At 36.3% G+C, this 26460-nt stretch overlaps 1 protein-coding gene across 6 annotated transcripts in view; it reads left to right on the top strand.

The window, feature by feature from the left end:
• Positions 1–26460, top strand: part of LOC127850429 (sodium- and chloride-dependent glycine transporter 1-like) — a 163739-nt gene that overhangs the window by 20347 nt on the left and 116932 nt on the right. For 5 of the 6 annotated variants that reach the window (XR_008035306.1, XR_008035303.1, XR_008035295.1 and 2 more), the window contains exons 4-12: positions 7743–7877; positions 8116–8259; positions 9471–9627; positions 10948–11080; positions 12072–12206; positions 17237–17340; positions 18964–19088; positions 19838–19950; positions 23001–23129. Coding sequence is in view for 3 of the 6 variants with exons in the window: in XM_052383480.1 (XP_052239440.1) it covers positions 7743–7877; positions 8116–8259; positions 9471–9627; positions 10948–11080; positions 12072–12206; positions 17237–17340; positions 18964–19088; positions 19838–19950; positions 23001–23129 (1175 nt within the window). In the remaining 3 variants the exon portion in view is untranslated. Of the gene's footprint in view, positions 1–7742; positions 7878–8115; positions 8260–9470; positions 9628–10947; positions 11081–12071; positions 12207–17236; positions 17341–18963; positions 19089–19837; positions 19951–23000; positions 23130–24965; positions 25066–26460 lie in introns of all 6 variants that reach the window. The other variant, XM_052383469.1, reaches the window with a different exon arrangement.

The raw sequence follows: 26460 nt of genomic DNA, 5'->3' as shown, positions 1-26460 counted from the left end.
GCACATGCATCAAGTAAATATAGTGTTTTTTCCTCACCACTTTCGGAATGGTATAAGTACTGGTCAAATTGGTAAAATAAGTGTTGTTTTCATGAAATGTTAAGATAAAATCTGCAACCAACTTAGCACGCTCCTCTTACTTGACTCGTATTGAACATTATGTAAGAAATTGTATCTTGATTTATACTTAATAGAAAATTAGGATATATTTCTCAGAGAGCGTAATCCAGTGACTAACAATATGGAAACGTCCATGCATAGACAGGTTTTTTAACCAGGTTTTCCGAAGGAAAAAACTGGTTATTAGATTGGCGAATGCGGGCGGGCTGGCTGGCTGGCTGGCGGGCTGGCTGGCTGGCTGGCGGGCTGGCGGAACAAGCTTGTCCGGGCCATAACTATGTCGTTCATTGTCTGATTTTAAAATCATTTGGCACATTTGTTCACCATCATTGGACGGTGTGTCGCGCGAAATAATTACGTTGATATCTCCAAGGTCAAGGTCACACTTCGAGTTCAAAGGTCAAAAATGGCCATTAATGAGCTTGTCCGAGCCATAACTATGTCGTTCATTGTCAGATTTTAAAATCATTTGGCACATTTGTTCACCATCATTGGACGGTGTGTCGCGCAAAATAATTACGTCGATATCTCCAAGGTCAAGGTCACACTTTGAGTTCAAAGGTCAAAAATGGCCATAAATGAGCTTGTCCTGGCCATAACTATGTCATTCATTGTGAGATTTTAAAATCATTTGGCACATTTGTTCACCATCATGGGACGGTGTGTCGCACGAAAGAATCACGTCAATATCTCCAATGTCAAGGTCGCCACGACTAAAAATAGATTTTTTTAAAAAACAAACTTACAAAGGGGGTTAATTTTGTTTGTTCATTTCAAAAGTTCAGTTTGAGTTTTCTTCCTTTATCAGATTTTTTTTTCACAATGAAAACCTGGTTTTGTGACAATTTTGTCCCTTGTTTGCCCTTTGTTTGATACCCTTTATAACTTGCATTAATTGTTAAAATGCCGCTCACTTTCCAGACATATCAGCAAAAAACTGATAAGCGTTTATTTGGTATTAATATTCACTCTTTATCTCAAATTTTCTTAGCAGGAGCTGTAATTTTTATTACTTGCTAAGAAATTTTGCAGGGAGTTAAGTCAAAATAAAGTGTGAATTATGAGACCATATATACTCTTATCACTTCTTTGTCGATATGGCTGGAAAGTTGGTGGCATTCAAACAATTGATAAAATAAATAAAGGGTATACAATAGCGAAAACTACCTTTCTCGGCATGGACATCGCCATCTTGTTTGTCACGTGATTACCCCCTCTGTTTCTGTCTTTACACATATTGAATTTGAAGATTTGTATATAATTATATGAAGATAAAGCAAATAAACTTGATATTCTTTGCAATTAAATGTAAAACAATCAGCTTTACACCACGACTTATTAAATAAAATCCTGATTTCACCATTGCTGTGTAACAAAAAAACAAACATTCTGCAGTGTGTGGGCTTTACAATCATTGTTCAGTTTAATGCCCCATTAATTAAAGAGAGGGCGATACAGATACTGGTCAGTTTTGGGTCAAAGAGGTACTTCAGAGCAACATTATCCTTCCCATCATCTGTACTATTTATCCAATTTGTGTACTGGCCATAGTGAGAAACCTTTGTAATTGGTATTTTCAAGTTTCATCCAGAAGTTTTGTGACATCTCAGTATTTATGTTGTTAAGCTACTGCCATTTATTTGGACACTAGTGGGTCTGCTGTCCTCTGATATTGCCTCCAAACACTGAAACAGAATAAAAACAAATCTAACACAGTTATTTATCTTGGCATGTAGGTCTCTTGATTGATATTTTTCAGTGTAAATAATCCTTATAACTAGGTGACTGTACAGGCCTTGCCAAGGTATTAACCCCAGTTTTGTTGGGGGTCAGGGTTTTATTTCATATAAATCAATGCTGGCCACCTTTGTTTCATGAATGGATCAATCACAGCAGGGATTTTTCATCCATCAATTCTGTTGACTGTCATTTAGATGTTATCTCTTTGAAAAATACTGAATTTATCTTTCTACTGGTGAATTCACATGAAAAATGTTATGTTTGGAACAAAAACCCTATATAAACCTATGTCTTGTGTGTAGTATAATAATATGAATCACAAGACATCTGGCTTTGTATACTCTTAAGATTTTTTTTATAAGATAGTATGCCCTTTAGCCATACAACATTACGTTCTATTTAAATAAATAAGAGATCTTACCAACTTGTTATTTGTTTAATAGTCTGACCTCACAAAACTGAACATGTGGGTACAGTTCATTTCTAACATTTCAAAAGGCCAATGGCAGCTTGGTAAAGGTAACACCTGTATGTGCTTTACATGTAGCTGGAGAATAAAGACTCTGTAACAGTTTAAAGACAACATAACATAAAATCCTCACCGAGTTTTCTTGGTTTATTCCTGTATACATAATTTTAAGTTGAGCTTACTATGTCAGTGCCTTCCCCAGGAATTTTTTCAGGCGCCCCGGTGCCGATCTGGGGTGGGATAGGGAGGGGTGTCCCCTCCCGAAGTTGATTTTTTTTAATTTAACGTGTCAATTCACGTTCTGTGGTGCGTTATAACTCAAAGAAAAACAGCGTCAAAAGACGTCATTTGTTGCGCTATGACTCTCAAAAAAACCCCCCAGTCATTTAAAAATATATTTTTTTATATTGTTTCATTGTTTTAAAACTTTTCCGCACAGATAGTAAAATCCCGACTCGAACGATTTCCCAATACATCCGTTTCAACCCGACTCTATTACTGTATACTTACTATTTTTCAAGTTTCTATTTATTACCCGATAATCCCGTTTATTCCGTTTTTATCAATCTCTTTCTGGTAAATATTTACGATAAAAGCTTTCAGTTATTTCTTTAACACAAACCTTGCCATTTTTTAAGTGACTATTTATAGATTTGATGAAATATTGCCTCTGAATATGCGTCAATCCCCTGACCTGTTGTGTGCTTGTTAAAACGCTCAATATACGCCATTTGTATGCAATAGACGCAACGTTGTACATGCTGCATAATTTTCACGCTCTTTTTAATTGAGAAAAAGATTCGACACAAAATAAATTTGCACTGCTAATTTGAAGCAAAAATATTTAACGTTGCGGTTACATTTACATTCGGAAGTGTGTTTCGGATTAAAAACGCGTTAACATCGACTTACGGGAATGGGTTTCGAATTACAAATTTAATTATTCCCATTTAAGATTTCAACAAATATTAACTGTTGCGTTATAAATTTAACGATAATTTGTTTAAACACTTTACGAGTCGAATAAATGTTTTGACGGAAATATGCATGAAATTCACGTTGTCCACGAGGATCATGGCCGGTTGCCATCATCAGTCTTCTAACTATCGATTATCGGACAAAACATTTACAAGTGTGCGTAATTAATTCAACGAAAATTTGTTAAAGCGCATTACGTGTCGAATAAATGTCAGAAAAACGAGGTTAATCAGTTCTATAAATGGACCTGTTGAAATATACATGTACTGGAATTAAATAAATTGTTATCACATAATTGTAACCGGGAGTCATTTGCACAACTTACTCGCTATAATAATTAATTGTTTACCACTTGCAATTAATTTCTCGTATTAATTATGAGTCATAGGTAACACTTATTTACAGTAAAAAGGTGTGATGATGATGCCCTAAACCGATTCTTCAATATTCTGTACTGTACTAATTACCGGTTTATATTACTCCAATGGTACAACTTCTTACTAATCAAGCTGCGATAAACTCTTACTTCATGCCCGACGTCAATCAAAAATAATGGTCGATAGTTAACCCCGCCCTCATAAGCATTCGCGTAACCGATTGGACGATGAACTTCACAGTTTGACGACTGGAAAGTTACCAGATACACCCTTGTCAGCATTTAAATGACCGTGTAATGTGGCTAGAATAATCCATACGCGCGTCATGCTATTCTCTTATCAGTGGATTATCCATTACCCCATGTGGTGTTTATGGCGATTACTTGTGAAAGTAGGTACCGAGTGCTCTTTTAAAACAGGGAATATTGATACACTGATAGGGAAACCTTGATTTTTTTGGACAATCTCCACTTTCTTTTACTGAAGAATACACTGATCGGAAAATTTCAAGCGCCCCGGGGACTCTGATTTCGAAATTCAAGCGCCCCGGCAAGGGGCCTGGGGAAGACCCTGTATGTAAAAAGAGACTTAAGCAGAGGAGGAAATGTATACCATTCCTACTAACACTTTGAAATGGAGTCGTGTTCTGAGAAAACTGGGTATAATGCATGTGCGTAAAGTTTTGTCCCAGATTAGCCTGTGCAGTACGCACAGGCTAATCAGGGACGACACTTCGCTTTTATGACATTTTTTGTTTAAATGAAGTCTCTTCTTAGCAAAGATTCAATTTAGGCGGAAAGCGTTGTCCCAGATTAGCCTGTGTGGACTGCACAGGCTAATCTGGGACGACACTTTACGCACATGCATAATGCCCAGTTTTCTCAGAACGCTACTGAATGAGTGTGTGGAATTCCTGTGAAGCAATCACTTGGCTAAACTTTCACGTTCATATAAGCCTCACTGGGCTTAATGCATATGAGTAATGTATTGTCCCAGTCAGCACAGTCTTATAAGAGACGATGTGTTCTGCTTTAATGGAAGTTTTGGTATGAAGAACTTCTTTTCTAAACAAAATCAAGTCTAGGCTGTAAGTGTTAGCAGACATCACAGACATTATTCTCCTGCATTCTCAAATGGGTAAATAAACTTAAAATTAGCCAATTGCTGTAAAAAAAAAATCCAAATTAATGGTTTCCTAAAAAACAAGAAGTCTTTGGGAGCAAAAAATCAATTACACCAATTTCCCAATATGAAGACTTCACGTCGCGAATTTTCCCAATTTCAAGATTTTGCGCGCACATTTATCCAAACTGGGCTGGTATTGTGGTACTTTTCCCATTTGGGCAAAAAAAATCGCTGCTCCTTTTATAAAAAAATATAAAGGAATAAAAGTGTGAACAATACTACATTCCCCCTAATAGCAATAAGTATATTAGGAATCCTGTGATATCATTTCAATGTGAAATTATTATTATTCTTTTGGGCTTTCAATAACTGCCTATGGCTATGCAATGTTGAAAGTTCATGGCCCAATTGGTTGTGAAGATAAAGTTAGTTTTGGAAAATACCCATTAGTGGTTTTGGTTCACTTTGTTAAACTAAACTTTTGTATTATGTAATCTTTATTATGTAGTACTAAAGTCTGTTAATGAATGGCATAGGCAAAAAGGAGTTCTATTTCAATATGGAGAGTGTATTGTTGACAATTCATTTTCATTCAAGTGTATACAAACATAAAGATTATTCTTACTGGAGTACCAGTATTGAATTCTGATATGAAAGTTTCAGGCTAACCTAGCAAAATGTGAATCCAAGACATGCAAATCTAGTGGAATATTTTAACCCTTTCAGTGCGGGAACCGAATTTTGAAGGCCTTTGCAAACAGTTTGGATCAAGATGAGACGCCACAGAACGTGGCGTCTCATCTGGATCCAAACTGTTTGCTATTCTGATAGTATTTTTTGAAAAAAAAAATCTAAGAAATGCTAATTGTAGAAATTCAGCAGACGACATTTTAGCAGACGATAAATTTCCCAGCATGCAAAGTATTTTAACGGATGGAAGTCTTTCACATGCATAAGCATCATGCTTACAAGAGACCGATATTGATCAGTGTAATGACATTATACAGGGGTTCTGAAATATGCTGTCCGAGTTGTCCGAGTCGTCAATTTCCCCTTCTGGACAAGCAGTTTTTGAAAGCTGACTTTTCCGGGGACAAGTAAAATTTCCGTGTTTATTTTTTTTCGAGAACGAAACTACTCTATTTTCCGAAAAAATCAAAAACGAAAGTTTATATAAATAGCTTTTGATTAATCTGCGGACTGGCACACTTTTTCAACTGGAGGTAGGTTATTTTCCGATAATAATAATTATTTAATGTAGTAAACCAGTCCACGAGTATATATAGCAACAGTCAATCACGCATAAGAAAACAATTTTAATAGAGAAACCAGCACACATGTGTATAGCAACAGTCAATTACGCATTAGATAACACTTTTGGTACATTGCAAATGGCCGCATACATGTTCTAACGACCTGCATTCGATTTTTATATAATAAAACCACTTCAACGTCAAGCCATGACGCTAATCAGACCAATGATAAAATCAGTTTGGCGTCAAAGAAGAAGAGAAAAGCCAAGTATGAATATGATAAACATACGACGCCAAGCGGAAACGAGAATTTGTTGAGTCTTGGCTAATTGATTTTCCTTGGCTTGAAAACGTTGCCGATGTGTGTAAATGTAAATTTTGTAAGGAGTTTCCTTTATAAGCAGATAATTATATACTTACAATTAACGGAGATTATTTTATTTCAAGTGAATTGTCTAGTCATGTTGAGATTATTAAATATCCGAGATGGTATCATGTGTGACTTATACGTGATCTTATTATAGGCACATCTTGCTTGTATTTTTTGTTCATGTGAATTTTCTAGTTAACTATGTTTATAATTTAAAATAGAAGTTAACAAAAGTGTATGCTTGTATTATTTGCTTAATTAGTAATTACCTTTTCCTTTATCTATCTTAAAAGTACGGACAAGTACTTCTTTGGTACGAACAAGTGAATTTGTGGGTCCAACTTGTCCGTGGACAAGTGACTCTTAAAATATTTCAGAACCCCTGCATTATATTTTGATATTCTTGCTTGATCATCTTAGCAAAAAATGCATGCCTTTTATAATGACTTATTTTATGAGAATCCTTTTTACAGACTTTTGTCATGATGTTCAGTCGCTGTTTTCATTTGGTTACATTTTAAAGATACTGAAAATTGTATATCTAAATGTTGATCTTGATGCACTCTTTGTTTTCTTATTGAGGGCAAAAATTTCACAGACATAATTTTAGTTTTATCAGTGGCCAGCCTTAAAAATCAGCACATGGATTCCCGTGATTAGTTTAATCCTATACTGGTACTTTTTATCAATGAGAAGTGTAAATAAATGCTTAATTTAGGCAAAATATTTAGCATTTAATGAAGAATACCAGATATTTGCTTGTGTGAGTAAATTGCTGTGAAATACAATCCTTTGTCACAGTCCTTTGCTGTACTGTGATATTAGCCGGACTCAAACGTAAAAACCTGGATCAATGTGTGTATGTTAAGTGTCATCTTAGATTAGCCTGTGCCATCACCACAGGCTAATCAGGGACGACCCTTTCTGCAAGGACTGGAGTTTGTTTAGAAGAGACTTTCTTCAAATGCAAAGTCCAAAAATGTGGAGATTGTTTTCCTGTGTGGATTGCACCAGCTAATTTGAGAAGACACTATACACATGTATTAAACCTCATTTTCCCAAATCAAGGCAAATTTTTACTTCCAACTTTCAATGTCATGTTTAGCCTTTGTGAGCAGTATTTTGCAGGAATGTAATGAATTTGAAATGAAGTCATGAAAACTTGAATTTATTAAACTTTCTAAGGAACTATATATGCGTCAAAATACGTATATAATTGGTAAAGGGTTTATTTAATGATCTTTGGTCTGAATTTTGATTAGCACATGGATGAATAATGGTTTTATCAGAGTGTATTGTTTATGTTTCAGGTGCATTTGTGTTCCCCTTTGTTCTAATGCTGTTTCTACTGGGGATCCCCCTGATGTTTGCAGAGCTGGCCCTGGGGCAATATGCCGGTCTGGGACCTGCAAGCATCTTCAGTAGATTCTGTCCACTATTTCATGGTAAGTTGTCTGTCCCCTATTTCATGATAAGTAGTTTCTGTCCCCTAGTTCATAATAAGTTTTCTGTCCACTCTTTCATCGTTAGTTTTCTGTCCCCTATTTCACTTGGCAAACATTTTCCTTCATTATCCTTTGCGGGCTGCACAGGCTTATCTTGGATGACTCTTTATTAAGCCAAGTTTTCCCAGAAGGAGTCTCCAATGAATAATGTTTAGCAATGAATGTTGTTGTTTTTCAGGTCTCGGCTATGGAATGATATTCATCTCCGGAGTTGTGTCCCTCTATTATACTTGCATCATTGCCTGGTGTATACTCTACCTATTCATGTCGTTCAGATCAGAACTACTCTGGGAGAGATGTCACCCTGATTGGACCACATCGGGTAAGGCAACACTTTAACTAATGCACAGTTTTGAAAACTGGAAGACAAGTTTGAACCTGTTTGTTTTATTTTTAGCTTGATTGCATCAAAATCCTTAGCCTTATGAAGACTCTTGAGCCCATTTCTTGGGTAGAGCTAGTAAGTGTTTTTGTAGTTTAACTTATAAATAATGAAAACTTGTGATGTATGCAAAATATTTCCTTCACCGGGATTCGGACCTGAGACTTCTGGAAGTAAAAGCTAGTGTTTTACCACTACGCCACACAGGGTTTAGTATTTAACAGTGATTAATAAACGCAATATTTGTACTGCAACACTTGTCCAAATTATCAAGAAAAAGTGTCTAAAATAATTAATTATGTACGTATAATGGTATGTATTCTTTTACAGATTTTGAATTTTTATTATCTGGTAAGGCAATATTTTGCTTGCTTAAACATAATATGCACTTTCTTTTTTATGCCTGTGGATCGAATGATGGGGGTATATTGTTTTTGGCCTATCTGTCATTGTATATGTGTCTGTGTCTGTCCCAAAACTTTAACCTTGGTCATAACTTTTGCAATATTGAAGATAGCAACTTGATATTTGGCATGCATGTGTATCTCATGGACCTGCACATTTTGAGTGGTGAAATGTCAAGGTCATCCTTCAAGGTCAAAGGTCAAATATATGGCTTCATAGGGGGGCAGTAGGGGGCATTGTGTTTCACTAACACAGCTCTTGTTTTATCTGTCACAATTCTTCCAAAGAAAATATAATTTTACCAAACTGCAAAGAAGTCCTTTCAAGCCTTTCCCTCTCAAAAGAACAGTTAAAATGGCTATATGCAACCAGCATACAAGCAGAACAGCTTGTAAGTAACTCGCAGACTGTTCAGTTTTATGCTATTTGCTGCTCATAAGTATTTCAGGGTTGGAAATAAAGCATTTTAAACTTGAATTCAGGAAAGGCAGGGGTGTTTTTTTTTCTCCTTTCAGCTGATTGCCCCCGTTTCAGCGTCGAACATATTTTATAAATAGTTGTTAACTTTGTGTAATGTATGTACAAATTAAGAGTTTAATTAAATACTATAAGGATATGGCATTTTCTGCGTTTCTCAGTGGTAAAGGTGACTCTGTCTTATTTCAGGTTGCTATGTTACATTTCAAGTTGCTATGTTACATTTCAGGTTGCTATGTTACATTTCAGGTTGCTATGTTACATTTCAGGTTGCTATAGCTTCTTACAGGCAGATGAGTGCAAGGAAAAACCTGACTCATTTTTCTACGGGATAAATAATTCCTGCCTCAACCTGACGCAGGCTACTATGGAGAATCTTACCAATTATACGATGGAGAAGCATTCACCTGCACAGGACTACTTTGAGTGAGAGTTTTTACAGTATTCTTCCTCCCTCTGCAGAAATTGGCTTCATGCATGTGCATAAAGTGTTGTCCCAGATTAGCCCACACAGTCTGCACAGGCTAATCAGGGACACAACTTTCCGCCTTAACTGGATTTTCATTTATAAGAGACATCTTTAAAGGAAAATTCAATAAAAGCAGAAAGTGTCGCCCCTTATAAGCCTGCGCTGACTGCGATTTAAGGCTAACATGGTTTAATTTCATGTGCATAATACATATCTAGATATGTTTTCGTGTTCGGATACAGTTTGGTTCGTTAATTTAAATTTCATCATTGGTAGTGTATAAAATTTCAGAATTTTAGGTGTCAAACCTTTCTGCATTGGTAATGTGTAATCTTTGACTTTAAATGCGTATGTAAATGATATTTGAAACATCTAAGAGTCATGTCAGTGTTATGTGTACACAGCCTTAGTCATATATGACATTTGACAGCCTACTTGTTTTAGATTTCAGGGGGGGGGGGGTGTTTTAAACAACTCTCAAAAGTATCATTGTCACAACCGTAATGCAAATAAGGCAAAATAACCTTTTAGAAAACCGATTGCTTTGTCATATGTTCACCCAACTCATGGATCAAAATTTATGGTTTGCATGTTTGAGGGTCTTCCTTCATCAAAATGTCCAGTCTGTAAGAAAGCTGATTTTTTTATAATTTGAAAAAGTGTTTTAAATGAGTATTCCATCTCGAAATCGAGACATCAATTCAGGTCTAAAAATTGTAATATTGAAGAAAATATGCTAATTAACATGAAATCTTCCAATACAAATCTTGACGGATGACATTAGGTATGGAGACTATAAAAACGGTTTTCAAGGAGTCCTTGATGAAATACAAATATCTGATTGTTGGGTTAGTATAGAAGTCTTTAAGTTTGAAATAAGTCCGTTAAGATTCAAACTTAATGGCTAAGAAATTGCAAAATGGATTTTTTTCCTTGCAAATTTGACTTGACACAGTTTATTAATTGTAAGATTTGTAGTGCTTACAAATGGGCCGGTTTTAACCCTTAACCACTCCGATATGTGTTTTGACCTGTGTTTGGTCCATCAAAAAAACCAGTTAAATAAAATTACCTTTTTGAATCAATTAAAGTCTAAAGTCTTCATTTCCAACCCTAAGATACTGATGAGCAGCAAACAGCATAAAATCTGGACGGACTGCGAGTTACTCGCAAGCTGTTCTGGTTTTATGTTGGTTGTTATCAGCCATTTTTACTTTGCTTCTGAGCATGAAAGCGATAAGAAAATAACCTCACAACTGTCTCCCCTTGTCTTCCAGGGTTGGGGTACTTAAGAAGTCCACCGGCATAGACGTAATGGGTGTGCCCCAGTGGCCTATAGTCCTGTGCCTTCTCTTAGCCTGGGTCATGACCTTCCTGGCCCTCAGTAAGGGGGTCAAGTCAACAGGAAAAGTGAGAGACTATTCAATTGAACTTCGCTTTGGGTAAACAGGGCTTAATGCGTGTACGTTAAGTGTTGTTAGATTAGCCTGTGCAGTGTGGAAACCAGTTCACCTCATGTGCCTCTTTCTTTTAAATTTCACAGGTTGCTACAAATGCGATTCACTGATTGGTTATAAATCAGTCAATTTTATTATGCCCCCCTTCGAAGAAGAGGGGGTATATTGCTTTGCTCATGTCGGTCGGTCGGTCGGTCGGTCCATCCACCAGGTGGTTTCCGGATGATAACTCAAGAACGCTTGGGGCTAGGATCATGAAACTTCATAGGTACATTGACCATGACTCGCAGATGACCCCTATTGATTTTGAGGTCACTAGGTCAAAGGTCAAGGTCACAGGTGAAGGTCACAGTTACTGGAAATAGGCATTTTAAGGATTTAGCATGGTTCAAACAAGGGAAACAACTACCGTTTATGCATGTCCTTTTTATTACAGCATTTGCCTCCCTTTAATTCATTTAAAATTTCATTTTACAGCAGAGATTCCAAATCTGACCTGTGAGCACCATATTTACTGCCAGTGCTAGGTTACCTTTTCCCATTTGATCATTCTTAAGTATTGGTATTGTAATGCTGCTGCTACTGCTACTTCTACTACTACTACTACTACTACTACTACTACTACTACTACTACTACTATCACTACTACTACTACTATCACTACTACTACTACTATCACTACTACCACCACTACACCACCACCACCACCACCACCACCACCACCACCACCGTTCACAGTGACAAAAAACGTATTCACACAATGGCTGCTACTACAACTTATAGCCCATATAGGGGGGCATGCATGTTTTACAAACAGCCCTTGTTATCATTATAATTTTATATGCCATACTTTTGCAAGGTAAATTTTTATTTTTTAAAAAAATTGATCCGACTTTCTTCATCATTCTGATGATCATTATGTGTTTTGATCTGTCTCGTTCAAGGTTGTCTACTTCACTGCTCTGTTCCCATACGTTGTGTTGCTGATCCTGTTCTTCCGTGGTGTCACTCTGCCCGGTGCTATGGAGGGAATTATCTACTATATAAAGCCCTCATTTGCTGAACTAGGCAATGCAAAGGTAGGCTATCAGATTCAAATCATTTGCAAAAATCATGACATTTTTTCTGAAAAGGGATTCCTCTGCATTGTTATTTTCAAAAAAAATAATTGAGAAACTGTGTCCTGCAAATGTTTGATTTCAGCATGGACTCTAGATTACACGGATATGAAACGGGACCGTTACGCCAAATATCTTGTTGTGTCTAAGTCACGTGACCGTGTCGTAACTATCGATCTTTTATCGAAGCGCCGAGGTTATAAATTTGATGTACCCACTCACGTATTTTGTTAAATTATATTTTCATTTCTAGGCCGATTTTGACAAATTATATATCATTAGAAAGCTTACGTAACGTTGTTTTCAGATATATAAATATATATTAAGTTTTTCTTCTGATTTCGGCAGCCCGGCGAGTTATAACTTTAACTTTTGCAAATAACATACCGTTTTGGAGTTTTAGAATCTAGATTTACGGTTGACATGTTCGTACTTTATACCGATTTGTAGCGTTTATATTTGGAGTTCAGTTTTAAAAATAACATCTTGCATAGGAGAATAGAATTCTGTATACGATAGAAAAAAAAATTGTTTAAAAACGAAAGTAATTAAGGAATGAAGGCGGGAAAATGTAGCGCGCGTTCCTAACGCACTGAACTGATGCTACGGTCTTGGCGATTATGCTTTTGTTTAGATACCGGCCATTGAATTTCCTTTGCCATGATTATTATATTTTTTATGAAATATATTGAAATATTTTGTTCTAGAGACATATCCATACAGCTAAGTATTAATGAAGCTTAATAAATTCACGATTTCAGCTCTTGATTATAACACAGAAAGGGTGTTAATTTTATGATGAAACAGCGTATACAAATGTATAGCGGACCCTCTTGATATTTTTCGGCTTTGCATACTTCAAATATAATGGGTGTCAAAACATTCATCGTTTGTTGTTTATTATCAAAAAGGTAATTATGTAAAATTATATGAAAGGTTATTAACCATAAATTATCAATTAATTAAAATTATTTAAAGATTCTTGAAAATCACGGTCAACTGTCTATGCATGTATATTGAAATATCTTTATAAGTTAACAGAGTTATAAATATATAGAATTCTAAATTAAAACTCTGTATTATTTGTATTTTTTGGAAAGATTATTTAACCCCGTTGTGGTCAAATGAGAATGCTGTTTTTAATTATGTTGTTCCGTACACTACCATACACTCTTTATAGGACTACGAAATGACGGAGTTTTTTTACCGGTACCCGCTTAATACGTTAAATGTTAAGTATTAGATTTTTTAAATGTTTAAAATGTACATGTATAGGTATTAAGCACTTATAATTATTGTGATTTAGCTGGCTGACATCTATACAGTATTTAGTTTATGGCAATCTGTATGGGCAGATGACTATAAATGTTTTTAATACGCTACATATCTTATAAACGCAAAATTGAGTATTTGGCGTTACATTACTCCAAGAAATGACCACTAATACCACGAGAAGACATGGAGGTATCATAAAAAGTGTAAACTGACCAGACATTGCCACCTGTGGTTAGGGACCAATATACAAGTATAGGTCCCTGCTGTGGCGTATGACACCATAGTGTTATTTAGTATTGGTCGGCACAGTATCTGATCATAACGAGATAATTGGTTTGTGCTGAACACAGGGGCAATAAAACCACAGATCTATCAATAAACAAGATTATTGAGATATCTTTTATTGAACACCGCGATAAAAATGCTCAAACCTTGGACTCTAGATTACACGGATAAGAAACATGGCAACATTCTCAGAATCATCACTGCTATATGTGTAATCACCTAACAATTCGTCCAAAAATAATTTATATATTTGAGTTGAAGACGATGTACTGTTGTTTAAGTCTGAATAAACTATCTGTCTGCCTGTCTAAATCCAAGCCGTCATCGTCCCGGTGAAAAAAAATCTGATTTTCAATAGTTGGACATGATGCCCTGATGTCAAAATACGAAATGACCCGCGTAACACGGACCGTGATTTTCAAGAATCTTTAATAAAGTGATAATTTAAGGTAAATAACATTTCAAATAATTATACATAATTACCTTGTTGATAATAAACAGCAAACTATGAATGTTTTTGACACCCATTTTATTTCAAGTATGCATGCAAAGCCGAATAATATCGAGAGGGTCCGCTATATACGCTGTTTCATCATAAATTTTACACCCTTTCTGTGTTATAAACAAGAGCTGAAATCATTAATTTATTAAGATTCATTTATAATAAGCTTTATTAATATGTTTCGTGAACAAAATACTACAATATATTCCATAAAAAATATAATAAGATGGCAAAAGAAATTCAATGGCCGGTTTCTAAACAAAAGCATAATCGCCAAGACCGTAGCATCAGTTCAGTGCGTTAGGAACGCGCGCTACATTTTCCCGCCTTCATTCCTTAATTACTTTCGTTTTTAAACAATTTTTTTTTCTATCGTATACAGAATTCTATTCTCCTAAGCAAGATGTAATTTTTAAAACTGAACTCCAAATATAAACGCAACAAATTGGTATTAAGTACGAACATGTCAACCGTAAATCTAGATTCTAAAACTCCAAAACGGTATGATATTTGCAAAAGTTAAAGTTATAACTCGCCGGGCTGTCGAAATCAGAAGAAAAACTTAATATATATTGATATATCTGTTTACTACGTAACGTAAGCTTTCTAATGATATATAATTTGTCAAAATCGGCCGAGAAATGAAACTATAATTTAACAAAAGACGTGAGTGGGTACATCAAAATGTATAACCTCGGCCCTTCGCTGTACGCTAATCGTAAAAGATCGATAGCCACAACACGTTAAAACGCGCGGTGGTAAAACATAAAATGTGTATTTCTTGTGTTTAACTCGCTATAAATCCATCAATAACAACGGGAATATACTAAAAGTTATATTTTTTTGAAAGAGGAATTAATAAGCAACAAGATAACGTATAAACCAATAAAATCGGATGAATAGTTTTTGCATAAGATTGAATTTACTACAGTAAGGGTCAAATACTCGATTCATCTCCTGTCAATATACACTCCGTGATTTCAGAGTTTAACTTATTATTTGCTTAGTGGTGTGTACGTTTGTAGGAGATTCATTGACAGTCATCTTATGGGCTGGTTCATACGAAAAAGGGTCTTGTGGCAAGTTGCTCCAGACAACCCTGCACATTCACCCACTCTAGTCAGTAGATAGCCGGTGCAGCAATCAAACCACCAAACCTTGTTTGACGATAAAGGATAGTGTAGGTCCTGACCAGACTGTGCAAATGCGCAGGTTGAAATAGAGCTACACTGTCCTTTAATGAAATCCGACCCATTTTCGCATTACACAGCCTTTCAGAGTATTGATTTCGGGGTCTTCACTGTGTAAGAAGACCATTTTAGTGTTTTTTAAGCAACCAATGTTATGGCTAAGTTCCATAATTCATACACCACAAGGTGCTTTGATTCTGTTTATCAAAGTTGATGAACTTTTAAAGAAATGTTTTTCTGAATCATTGTTAAGAACTCAAGAGTAGACTGTGAGTCTAAGTCTATACACTGAACAGAGACTTCAAAATTGTCTTACTTTTCCAATGTTGTCCATTTCTGCTAGCCACTTTTTCTTACAGTCTTTCTAAATTAGACACTCTTTTCAAAATGCTCTCATACTTCAGCTGCGTTTTTCAGCTTTTGACTATCAGAGTAAGTTCATGTGAACTGTGTAAACCCCACTTGACTCTAGGGTAGTTTCAATGCAGGTATGGTCACTCTAGTGTTGTTGCTATGCATGTATGGTGGATCCACTTGACTCTAGTGTTGTTTCTATGCAGGTATTGTCACTCTAGTGTTGTTGCTATGCAGGTATGGTGGACCCACTTGACTCTAGTGTTGTTTCTATGCAGGTATGGTCACTCTAGTGCTGTTGCTATGCAGGTATGGTGGACCCACTTGACTCTAGTGTTGTTTCTATGCAGTTATGGTCACTCTAGTGTTGTTGCTATGCAGGTATTGTCGACCCACTTTACTCAAGTTTTGTTGCTATGCAGGTATGGTCATTTTAATGTTGTTGCTATGCAAATATGGTTGACACGCTTGACTCTAGTGTCATTGTGAAGCAGGTATAGTCACTAGTGATGTTGCTATGCAGGTATGGTCACTGTAGTGTTGTTGCTAGGCAAGTATGGTCACTTTATTTTTGTTGCTATGCAGGTATGGTCACTCTAGTTTTGTTGTTATGCAGGTATGGTCGCTTTATTGTTGTTGCTATGCAGGTATGGTCATACCACTTGAAACTAGATTTTTTGCTATGCAGGTATAGTCATTCTAGTGTTGTTGCCATGTAGGTATGTTCACTCTAGTGTTATCGCTATGCAGGTATCAATGACCCACTTGAAACTAGTGTTGTTGCTGTGCAGGTATGGTCAACCAACTTAACTATAGTGTTATTGCTTGGCAGGTATGGTCACTCTTGTGTTGTTGCTATGCTGGTTTGGTCACTCTGGGTGTTGTAGCTATGCAGGTATGGTCACTCTAGTGTTGTTGCTATGCAGGTATGGTCACTCAAGTGTTGTTGCTATGCAGGTATGGTCACTCTAGTGTTGTTGCTATGCAGGTTTGGTCACTCTAGTGTTGTTGCTATGCAGGTATTGTCACTCTAGTTTTGTTCCTATGCAGGTATGGTCACTCTTGTGTTTTTGTTTTGCAGGTATGGTCATTCTGGTGATGTTGCTATGCAGGTTTGGTTGCTCAAGTGTTGTTGCTATGCAGATATAGTCTCTAGTGTTGTTTCTATACAGGTATGGTCACTCTCATGTTGTTGCTATGCAGGTTGGTTCATTCTAAAGTTGTTGCTATGCTGGTTTGGTCACTAGAGTTTTTGCTATGCAGGTTTGGACATGCTAGTGTTGTTGCTATGCAGGTATGGTTACTCTAGGGTTGTTGCTATGCTGGTATGGTCACTGTAGTGTTGTTGCTATGCAAGTACGGTCACTTTTGTTGTTGCTATTTAGGTATGGTCTGATGCTGCAGCCCAGATTTTCTTTGCTTTGAGCCCAGCCTGGGGAGGCCTGCTTACACTGGCAAGCTACAACAAATTCCATAACAACTGCCTCAAGTAAGTTTATGTATGAATAAAAAAAAAATCAGTTGGGATTTTTATTGGGGCCAATCCCAGAAGAACTATTAGAGTAAATGTGATTTTTTTATGCCCCCTTTCGAAGAAAAGGGGGCAGATAGTGAGTGAACTGTCCGTCTGTCTGTCGGTCCGTCTGTCCGTTGTTCCGTCACACTTTGCAGTTAGGTTTCGAAAAATGCTCATAACTTCTATGTCCCTTGAGATATAACCTTCAGTTTTGGTATGCATGTGTATATGGACAAGGCCTTTCCATGCGCACAACATTTTTTACCCCTGTGACCTTGACCTTGAACTAAGGGTCCGCGTTTAGGTTTCGAAATCTGAGTTTAGGTTTCGAAAAATGCTCAAACTTCTATGTCCCTTGAGATATAACCTTCATTTTTGGTATGCATGTGTATATGGACAAGGCCTTTCCATATGCACAAAAAATTTTACCCCCTGTGACCTTGACCTTGAACTTTGGGTCCGCGTTTAGGTTTCGAAATCTGCGTTTAGGTTTCAAAAAATCGTCATAACTTCTATGTCCCTTGAGATATAACCTTCATATTTGGTATGCATGTGTATATAGACAAGGCCTTGCGATACGCACAAATTTTTTTACCCCTGTGACCTTGACCTTGAAGTAAGGGTCCACGTTTAGGTTTGAAAATCTGCGTTTAGATTTTGAAAAATGCTCATAACTTCTATGTCCCTTGAGATATAACCTTTATATTTGGTATGCATGTGTATATGGACAAGGCCTTTCCATGCGCACACAAATTTTGACCCCTGTGACCTTGATCTTGAACTTAGGGTCCGCGTTTAGGTTTCGAAATCTGCGTTTAGGTTTAGAAAAAAGCTCATAACTTCTATCAAGCGTTTATAGGGGGCATAATTCATCCTATGGTGACAGCTCTTGTTTTTCATGCACAGACATGGCTAATGAGTTGTGTCAGGGGAAAATGGGTCTTGACTCTTTCAGTGTTGAAACCGAATTCTGAAGGCCTTTGCAAACAGTTTGGATCCAGATGAGACGCCACAGAACGTGGTGTCTCATCAGGATCCAAACTGTTTGCTATTCTGATAGTATTCTTTGAAAAAAATCGAAGAAAATGCTAATTTTAGAAATTCTGCAGAAAACATTTTAGCAAGCGACAAATTTCCCAGCATGCAAAGGGTTAATGGTCCATAAAAGGCCTGTGTAGCTGCATACCAGCCTTAAACATTGCGCAGTCTGGTCAGGAGCTATGCTTTCCTATATAAAGTCAAAATTGTGAGGTCTCATAAGGTAACAGGGTAGCCCCCCACCAGACTGTGCAAGTCTCTGGTATTATATGGCATTAGACCCATTTTCACAAGACACTAAGATAATTTAGCTGAAGCCTTGAAATAAGCCAAATTGTGGGTGTGAACATTAACTTGAATTTTCGCTCATTTGTTCATGAAGAAAAAATACCAGAAACAAAAATTAATTCATGATAGAAACATAGTTTCAATTTAATATTCTCCAACCACTCCTTTTGCATTTTCAAGGGCATACATGTATGTCGTCTGATAGTAACAGATCTTGTTCTTATCAATCTAATTATGAGATAAGCTCATGATCTCTTCATTTTATTTCAGGGATACGATGATAGTAGCATTCGGTAACGTTGCGACCAGTCTGTTTGCTGGATTTGTGATATTTGCCATCATTGGCTACCTGTCCCATGAGCTCAATATGCCAATTGAAAAAGTGGTGGCTGAAGGTAAACAACCAGTCATACATAATACTTTGTATATGATCCTCACTCTTACAAAACAGAACTTAGTGCATATCTGCACAGGCTTATCTGGGATGACACTTTCTGCAAAGACTGGAGTTTTGTTTAGAAGAGATTTCCTTTAAAGGAAAAAATGCCATAATAGAGGAAAAATGTCATCCCTGATTAGCTTGTGTGGACTGCACAGGCCAATCAAGGATGAAACTTGATGCACATGCATTTAGCCCTTATTTCTCAGAATGCTGCTCAATTATTGAGAAAATCAAAACTAGTCATCCTCTCATATGAACTTAACGATGCATTACAAAAATAAGCTGAAGGTCAATAGCCAGTCATATGGAAGTTTAGTTTGAATTGTATTTATATACTAAACAAAAATTTGATTCTAAGTTTTCAAAACATCAGAAATATTGAATAAAAAATATTTACTCTGAAAAATAAAGGACAAACAAGTATATCAGTTTGTAAAGCATTTAACCCTTTCCCCATCAGAAGAAAAGGGAAAATGGCTTTTGCAACTAGCATAAAACCAGAACAGCCTGGGAGTAAGTCTGTCTGTTCAGGTTTTATGCTGTTTGCTGCTCATTAATATCTCAAGATTGGAAATAATGCTTTAAAAACTTGATAAAAGAAATTTTAAATTTAATTAGATTTTCCAACGGACTACAAACGCCTTAAAGTTTGTTTATAAAGGGTAAAGGGTTAACAGTTGTGTGTGTTTTTCTCACATGCAGGTTCCGGCCTGGCATTCATCGTGTACCCTGACGTTGTTACACGCCTCCCCATAGGCCCGCTGTGGTCTATATTATTCTTTGTCATGATGATCACACTCGGAATGGGGTCTGAGGTAAATGCAGTGGTTTTTTATGGTCCAATTTTGGGCTTATCTTCGGCCACATTCCTAATCTCAAAAAGTATACAGAGCTCCAGATAAGGTTTTGTGAAATTCTTAACGTTACTACCAGATTTTCAAAAATAATTCTTAACTCTGAAATTTTATTCATAATGTTACTACTAAGTTTTGGAAAATAATTCTTAACTTTTCTAAATGACCTTAAAATAAATAATGGGTGACATCGTATAATATCTTTTCTATAATGTCTTTCTGAACATTCAACTTAGGCTCACTTTGAGTACAATATGTTAAAAGCGTGTTTTTCTGCACACTTTGCAGTTTTTAGGACGTCCTCTGGGCACAGCCATTTTTATGTCCCCCACTATAGTAGTGGGGGACATATTGTTTTTGCCCTGTCTGTTGGTCTGTTGGTCTGTCTGTTTGCGCCAACTTTAACAGTTTGCAATAACTTTTGCTATATTGAAGATAGCAACTTCATATTTGGCATGCATGTGTATCTCATGAAGCTGCACATTTTGAGTGGTGAAAAGTCAAGGTCAAGGTCATCCTTCAAGGTCAGAGGTCAAATATATGTGGCCAAAATTGCTCATTTTATGAATACTTTTGCAATATTGAAGAAAGCAACTTGATATTTGGCATGCATGTGTATCTCATAGAGCTGCACATTTTGAGTGGTAAAAGGTCAAGGTCATCCTTCAAGGTCAGAGGTCAAATATATATGGCCCAAATCGCTTATTTTATAAATACTTTTGCAATATTGAAAATATCAACTTGATATTTGGCATGCATGTGCATCTCATGGAGCTGCACATTTTGAGTGGTGAAAGGTCAAGGTCAAGGTCATCCTTCAAGGTCAGAGGTCAAATATATGTGGCCCAAATCGCTTATTTTATGAATACTTTTGCAATATTGAAGATAGTAACTTGCTATTTGGCATGCATGTGTATCTCATGGAGCTGCACATTTTGAGTGGTGAAAGGTCAAGGTCATCCTTCACAAGGTCAAGGTCATCCTACAAGGTCAAACATCATATAGGGGGACATTGTGTTTCACAAACACATCTTGTTTAACAGACTGATCACGCGGCGCGTCTTTATTGGAAAAAAATGCGCTTCGTTAAACAAACCCGATAACCACTCTATATAAGTACCGAAAAGATCTTAAATACGCGAAAAGAACTCATTAAAATCTATATGAACTGATGTAAAAATAATATTCTTTACTTGATTTTGTAATTCTTAATGGTACGACCATATTTTAAAATAAAAACGTAACAGACTTGAAAATAATTCTTAATTATAAAAATACGACCCTTATCTGGAGCTCTGAGTATATATTTTTCCCAAATGAATGCATAAAATTCTTAATTGAAGGTTTTTGAACAAAATTTAATTAAAATAAAACATAATAATGAAAAAATTATTCAGGATTCTGCGTGAGAATCTGGGCACTACGCTTGAAGCACATTTATTGTGGCTATTTCAGTTTGCCATTCTGGAGACTTGTAAATCGGCCTTGTTTATTGTGTCTATTTCAGTTTGCCATTCTATAGACTGGTATAACAGCCTTGTTGTCCCCTACTGGTTTCACCAGAGGGGACCTATGGTTTGCGCTTTGTGCATCTGTGAGTCTGTCACACTTTTCTGGATCCTGCGATAACTTAAAAAGTTCTTAATATTTTTTCATGAAACTTGGAACATGGATAGATGGCAATATGGACATTATGCACGAAATTTCATTTTGTTTCTACGTCAAAAATTTTGGTTGCTATGGCAACAAATAGACTAGAAATACTGCTGAAAATGGTGGTTTTCTGGATCCTGCGATAACTTTAAAAGTTCTTAATATTTTTTCATGAAACTTGCAACATGGATAGATGGCAATATGGACATTATGCACGTCATTTCATTTTGTTCCTTCGTCAAATATTGTGGTTGCTATGGTAACCAAAAAATAATAATTTCTGAAAATGGTGGAATTTCTGACAATGGTGGTGAAGCCGGTAGGGGACCATATTGCTTGACAAAAGCCTTGTTTATTGTATCTTTTTCAGTTTGCCATTCTGGAGACTTGTATCATGGCCTTGTTTATCGTATCTTTTTCAGTTTGCCATTCTGGTGACCTGCATAATGGCCTTGTTTATCGTATCTTTTTCAGTTTGCCATTCTGGAGACTTGTATAATGGCCTTGTTTATCGTATCTATTTCAGTTTGCCATTCTGGTGACTTGTATAATGGCCGTGTTTATCGAATCTATTTCAGTTTGCCATTCTGGAGACTTGTATAATGGCCTTGTTTATCGTATCTATTTCAGTTTGCCATTCTGGTGACTTGCATAACGGCCTTGTTTATCGTATCTATTTCAGTTTGCCATTCTGGTGACGTGCATAACGGCCTTGTTTATCGTATCTTTTTTAGTTTGCCATTCTGGTGACTTGTATAATGGCCTTGTTTATCGTATCTATTTCAGTTTGCCATTCTGGAGACTTGTAGAACGGCCTTGTTTATTGTGTCTATTTTAGTTTGCCATTCTGGAGACTTGTATAATGGCCTTGTTTATCATATCTATTTCAGTTTGCCATTCTGGTGACTTGTATAATGGCCTTGTTTATCGTATCTATTTCAGTTTGACATTCTGGAGACTTGTATAATGGCCTTGTTTATTGTGTCTATTTTAGTTTGCCATTCTGGAGACTTGTATAATGGCCTTGTTTATCGTATCTATTTCAGTTTGCCATTCTGGAGACTTGTATAACGGCCTTGTTTATTGTGTCTATTTTAGTTTGCCATTCTGGAGACTTGTATAATGGCCTTGTTTATCGTTTCTATTTTAGTTTGCCATTCTGGAGACTTGTATAATGGCCTTGTTAATCGTATCTATTTCAGTTTGCCATTCTGGAGACTTGTATAACGGCCTTGTTTATTGTGTCTATTTTAGTTTGCCATTCTGGAGACTTGTATTATGGCCTTGTTTATTGTGTCTATTTTAGTTTGCCATTCTGGAGACTTGTATAACGGCCTTGTTTATTGTGTCTATTTTAGTTTGCCATTCTGGAGACTTGTATAACGGCTGTACAAGACACCATGCCCAGTCTGAGAGAGAAGAAGACGTATGTGGTGGCAGTTGTGTGTGCTATTGGATTTTTGGGAGGCCTTGCTGTGACTTGCGAGGTAGGGAGTTGAAAAATGCATGCAAAAATGGAGTATCACAATTCAGATTTTAACAATACGTATTTTAGCAATGTTGATATCTAACTCTTTTGTTGAACAGTTTAGAATAACTTATACGGTTCTTATGCTTATGTTGCTGACTAACTTATTAATTGAAATAAATTCAAAAGTAATGCAATTCCATCTTGAGTATAAAGGTAGAGAATAACTAAAGTTGTTCATTGGTTCTTTTTAATCATGGTATATAATGATGATGAAGTGTTTTACAAGTATATGTTAGTATTGTTTTAAAGAGAGGCAATGCCTCATATTTTTATGCCCCCCTTCGAAGAAGAGGGGGTATATTGTTTTGCACATGTTGGTTGGTCGGTCCGTCCACCAGAGGGTTTTCGGATGATAACTCAAGAACGCTAAGGCCTATGATCATGAAACTTCATAGGTACATTGATCATGACTGGCAGATGACCCCTTTTGATTTTCAGGTCACTAGGTCAAAGGTCAAGGTCACAGTGACTTGAAATAGTAAAATGGTTTCCGGATGATAACTCAAGAATGCTAAGGCCTAGGATCATGAAACTTCATAGGTACATTCATCATGACTGGCAGATGACCCCTATTGATTTTCAGGTCACTAGGTCAAAGGTCAAGGTCACAGAAACTCGAAATAGTAAAATGGTTTCCGGATGATAACTCAAGAATGCTTACGCCTAGGATCATGAAACTTCATAGGTAAATTGATCATGACTTGCATATGACCCCTATTGATTTTCAGGTCACAAGGTCAAAGGTCAAGTTCACAGTGAATCGAAACAGTAAAATGGTTTCCGGATGATGACTCAAGAATGCTTACGCCTAGGATCATGAAACTTCATAGGTACACTGATAATGACTTGCAGATGACCCTAATTGATTTTCAGGTCACTAGGTCAAAGGTCAAGGTCACAGTGACTTGAAATAGTAAAATGGTATCTGGATGATAACTCAAGAATGCTTACGCCTAGGATCATGAAACTTCATAGGTACGTTGATTATGACTGGCAGATGACCCCTGTTAACTTTCAGGTCACTAGGTCAAAGGTCAAGGTCACAGTGATAGAAAACGTAATAACACCATGGCTGCCACTACAACTGACAGCCTATATGGGGGGCATGCATGTTTTACAAACAGCCCTTGTTACAACTAATTTTAACCTGTTAATTTGCTATAAATGCTGCATTTATTTACTAAGGTATCCTTACAAATTCAGTTGATTAGTGTGCTTCTTTTGCAAGGAACTCTTTGATACTTAACTCTTTTAAGAAGAATTTCAAGATTGGTTGCCATGCTTCTGTTCACTAGCAAAGTTTTTGTTCAAAATATACACATGACTGAAATATATTATTTAGTCATTCTTATTGTATCGTATTGCTTCACAATTTAATGTCTTATATTTGAGCGGCGCTGTTGGAAACCCGGCTTTAAACATGTGGGAAAAGTGTCGTCCCAGACTAGCCAGTGAGGTCCGCACACTCTAATCAGGAACAACACTTTTCGCCTAAACTGGACTTTCAGTTTCATTAAGGAAAGACTTTTAAACAAAATTTTCATAAAAGCTGAAAGTGTCCTCTCTGTTTAGCCTTTGCGGACTTTCACATGCTAATCTGGGACAACATTTCACGCACATGCATTAAGCCCGATTTTCTGAGAGCAAGGCCTATTAGTAATAAACGCTTTTATTTATTTAAAAAGCAGATGCGGCATCAGGGATCAAGGCAGATCCTTTGAATACTTGATTTACACTTAAAAATGTTTTAATTATCAAAATGAGTTGTAATCCTAACACATGAAACTTACAGGGTGGCATATTTATTCTGCAATTGATGGACAATTACGTATCTAGCTGGTCTGTGTTTGTGATGGCGGCTACGGAGGCCATTTTAATTGGTTGGGTTTATGGTAAGACCTTGAATGGCCCTTTATAATCAGAGAGCATTGTTTAATCCAGAGTGGTTTCAATTTTTATTTTACCAAGAGGGTCAATTTTCATGGGAATCTCTTGTGATTTTGTTCAGATGAAAGGAGTTTTCTCTTTACTTATTCAAGTTTCGTATGCTTTGCTGACAAATGTATAAATGTAAAAAATATTGTGTGTTTTTTGTTTCTTTTTTGGGGGAGTGTGTTGCATATAGCTTTAGGAGATAAAGTGAGACTTGACCCCCTGACCTTAGCTATGGGGCTCCAACTGGAGCAACTATCCAGTGCTGTGGCTGTTTAAGCTTACTGTTTTGTAAATAAGTTGACCAACTTTCTTCATCACCATTCAGACCAATTTAATACTTGGCTACGTGTTCATTCAGCTTTAGCATGTTTTCATATGGCATAATTTAGTGCTCACCAAAGTTCATAATATGGTCTGAAAAATGATTAATGTTGGTCTTTCTCAAGAACCAAAGATGGCCCTTTTTTTCCTTTTTATTTAGCCTGACATTTTGTAGCATTTTTGTTGATATACTTTTGACGAATGTTTATATACTTTAGGTAGCTGTTGTTGCAGTCAAGAAGAAGATTGTGCTTGACATAAAAAAATGCATTAAAAATATCATTCATTATTGAAGTGTGTCAAATCTGTGACAATAGCCCACTCATTCAAAGCAGTTAGTTGCTTAACTCTGACCAATACCGCACTTTGTAACAAAGTGAGTAAAACATTTTTTTGGATAAACTAGGTTCATTGCTGCATTTTTCATTATTTTTTATTTGCATTTTACATGCATAGTTATTGCTCAATCTTATTAATATTTGCACGTGTCCATGTGTCCGTAAGTCTCCAATCTTGTGTTTTGGACTCTTTAACTACTCTTTAACTTTCAGAGTTCAATTATGAGATTTACAAATTTTGGGCAACATTTACAAATTCTATTGAGTAATAAACACATATTTTAAATATTTTTCTTAATCAGGAGTTTTGTTTTTTTTTGTAATGCATACATTCTTCTTTGAATCTGAAAATTTCTTTAAACCATTCCCTTCCACTACTGGGTGAATCTCACTCTCAGTGTAAAAAAGCTATGTGTATATGATTGCTAAGAAAGTAATTTTTGCTGTGACCAGTCGGTGATTTTTTCCCCCAAAAAAATTACAGCCTTTTGCAGACTGTTGCCCAATTGCAAAAATTAAAAAAAAGCTGTTTCCCAATGGCAAAAAGTGACATTTTTCCCCAAATATTTGACCAAAATTTCCCCCGAAGTATGCCAAACTTTTTAAATAAACAAAATAATTGGTTTATTGAGTTTATTATACAGCAATTCAATTCCCTGGCACTTTATAATATACATTCTAGACAGCAGTTAC

Source organism: Dreissena polymorpha, chromosome 1, assembly GCF_020536995.1.
Source record: "Dreissena polymorpha isolate Duluth1 chromosome 1, UMN_Dpol_1.0, whole genome shotgun sequence".
NCBI lineage: Eukaryota > Metazoa > Mollusca > Bivalvia > Myida > Dreissenidae > Dreissena > Dreissena polymorpha.
This window is presented reverse-complemented; position numbering and strand designations above follow the sequence as displayed.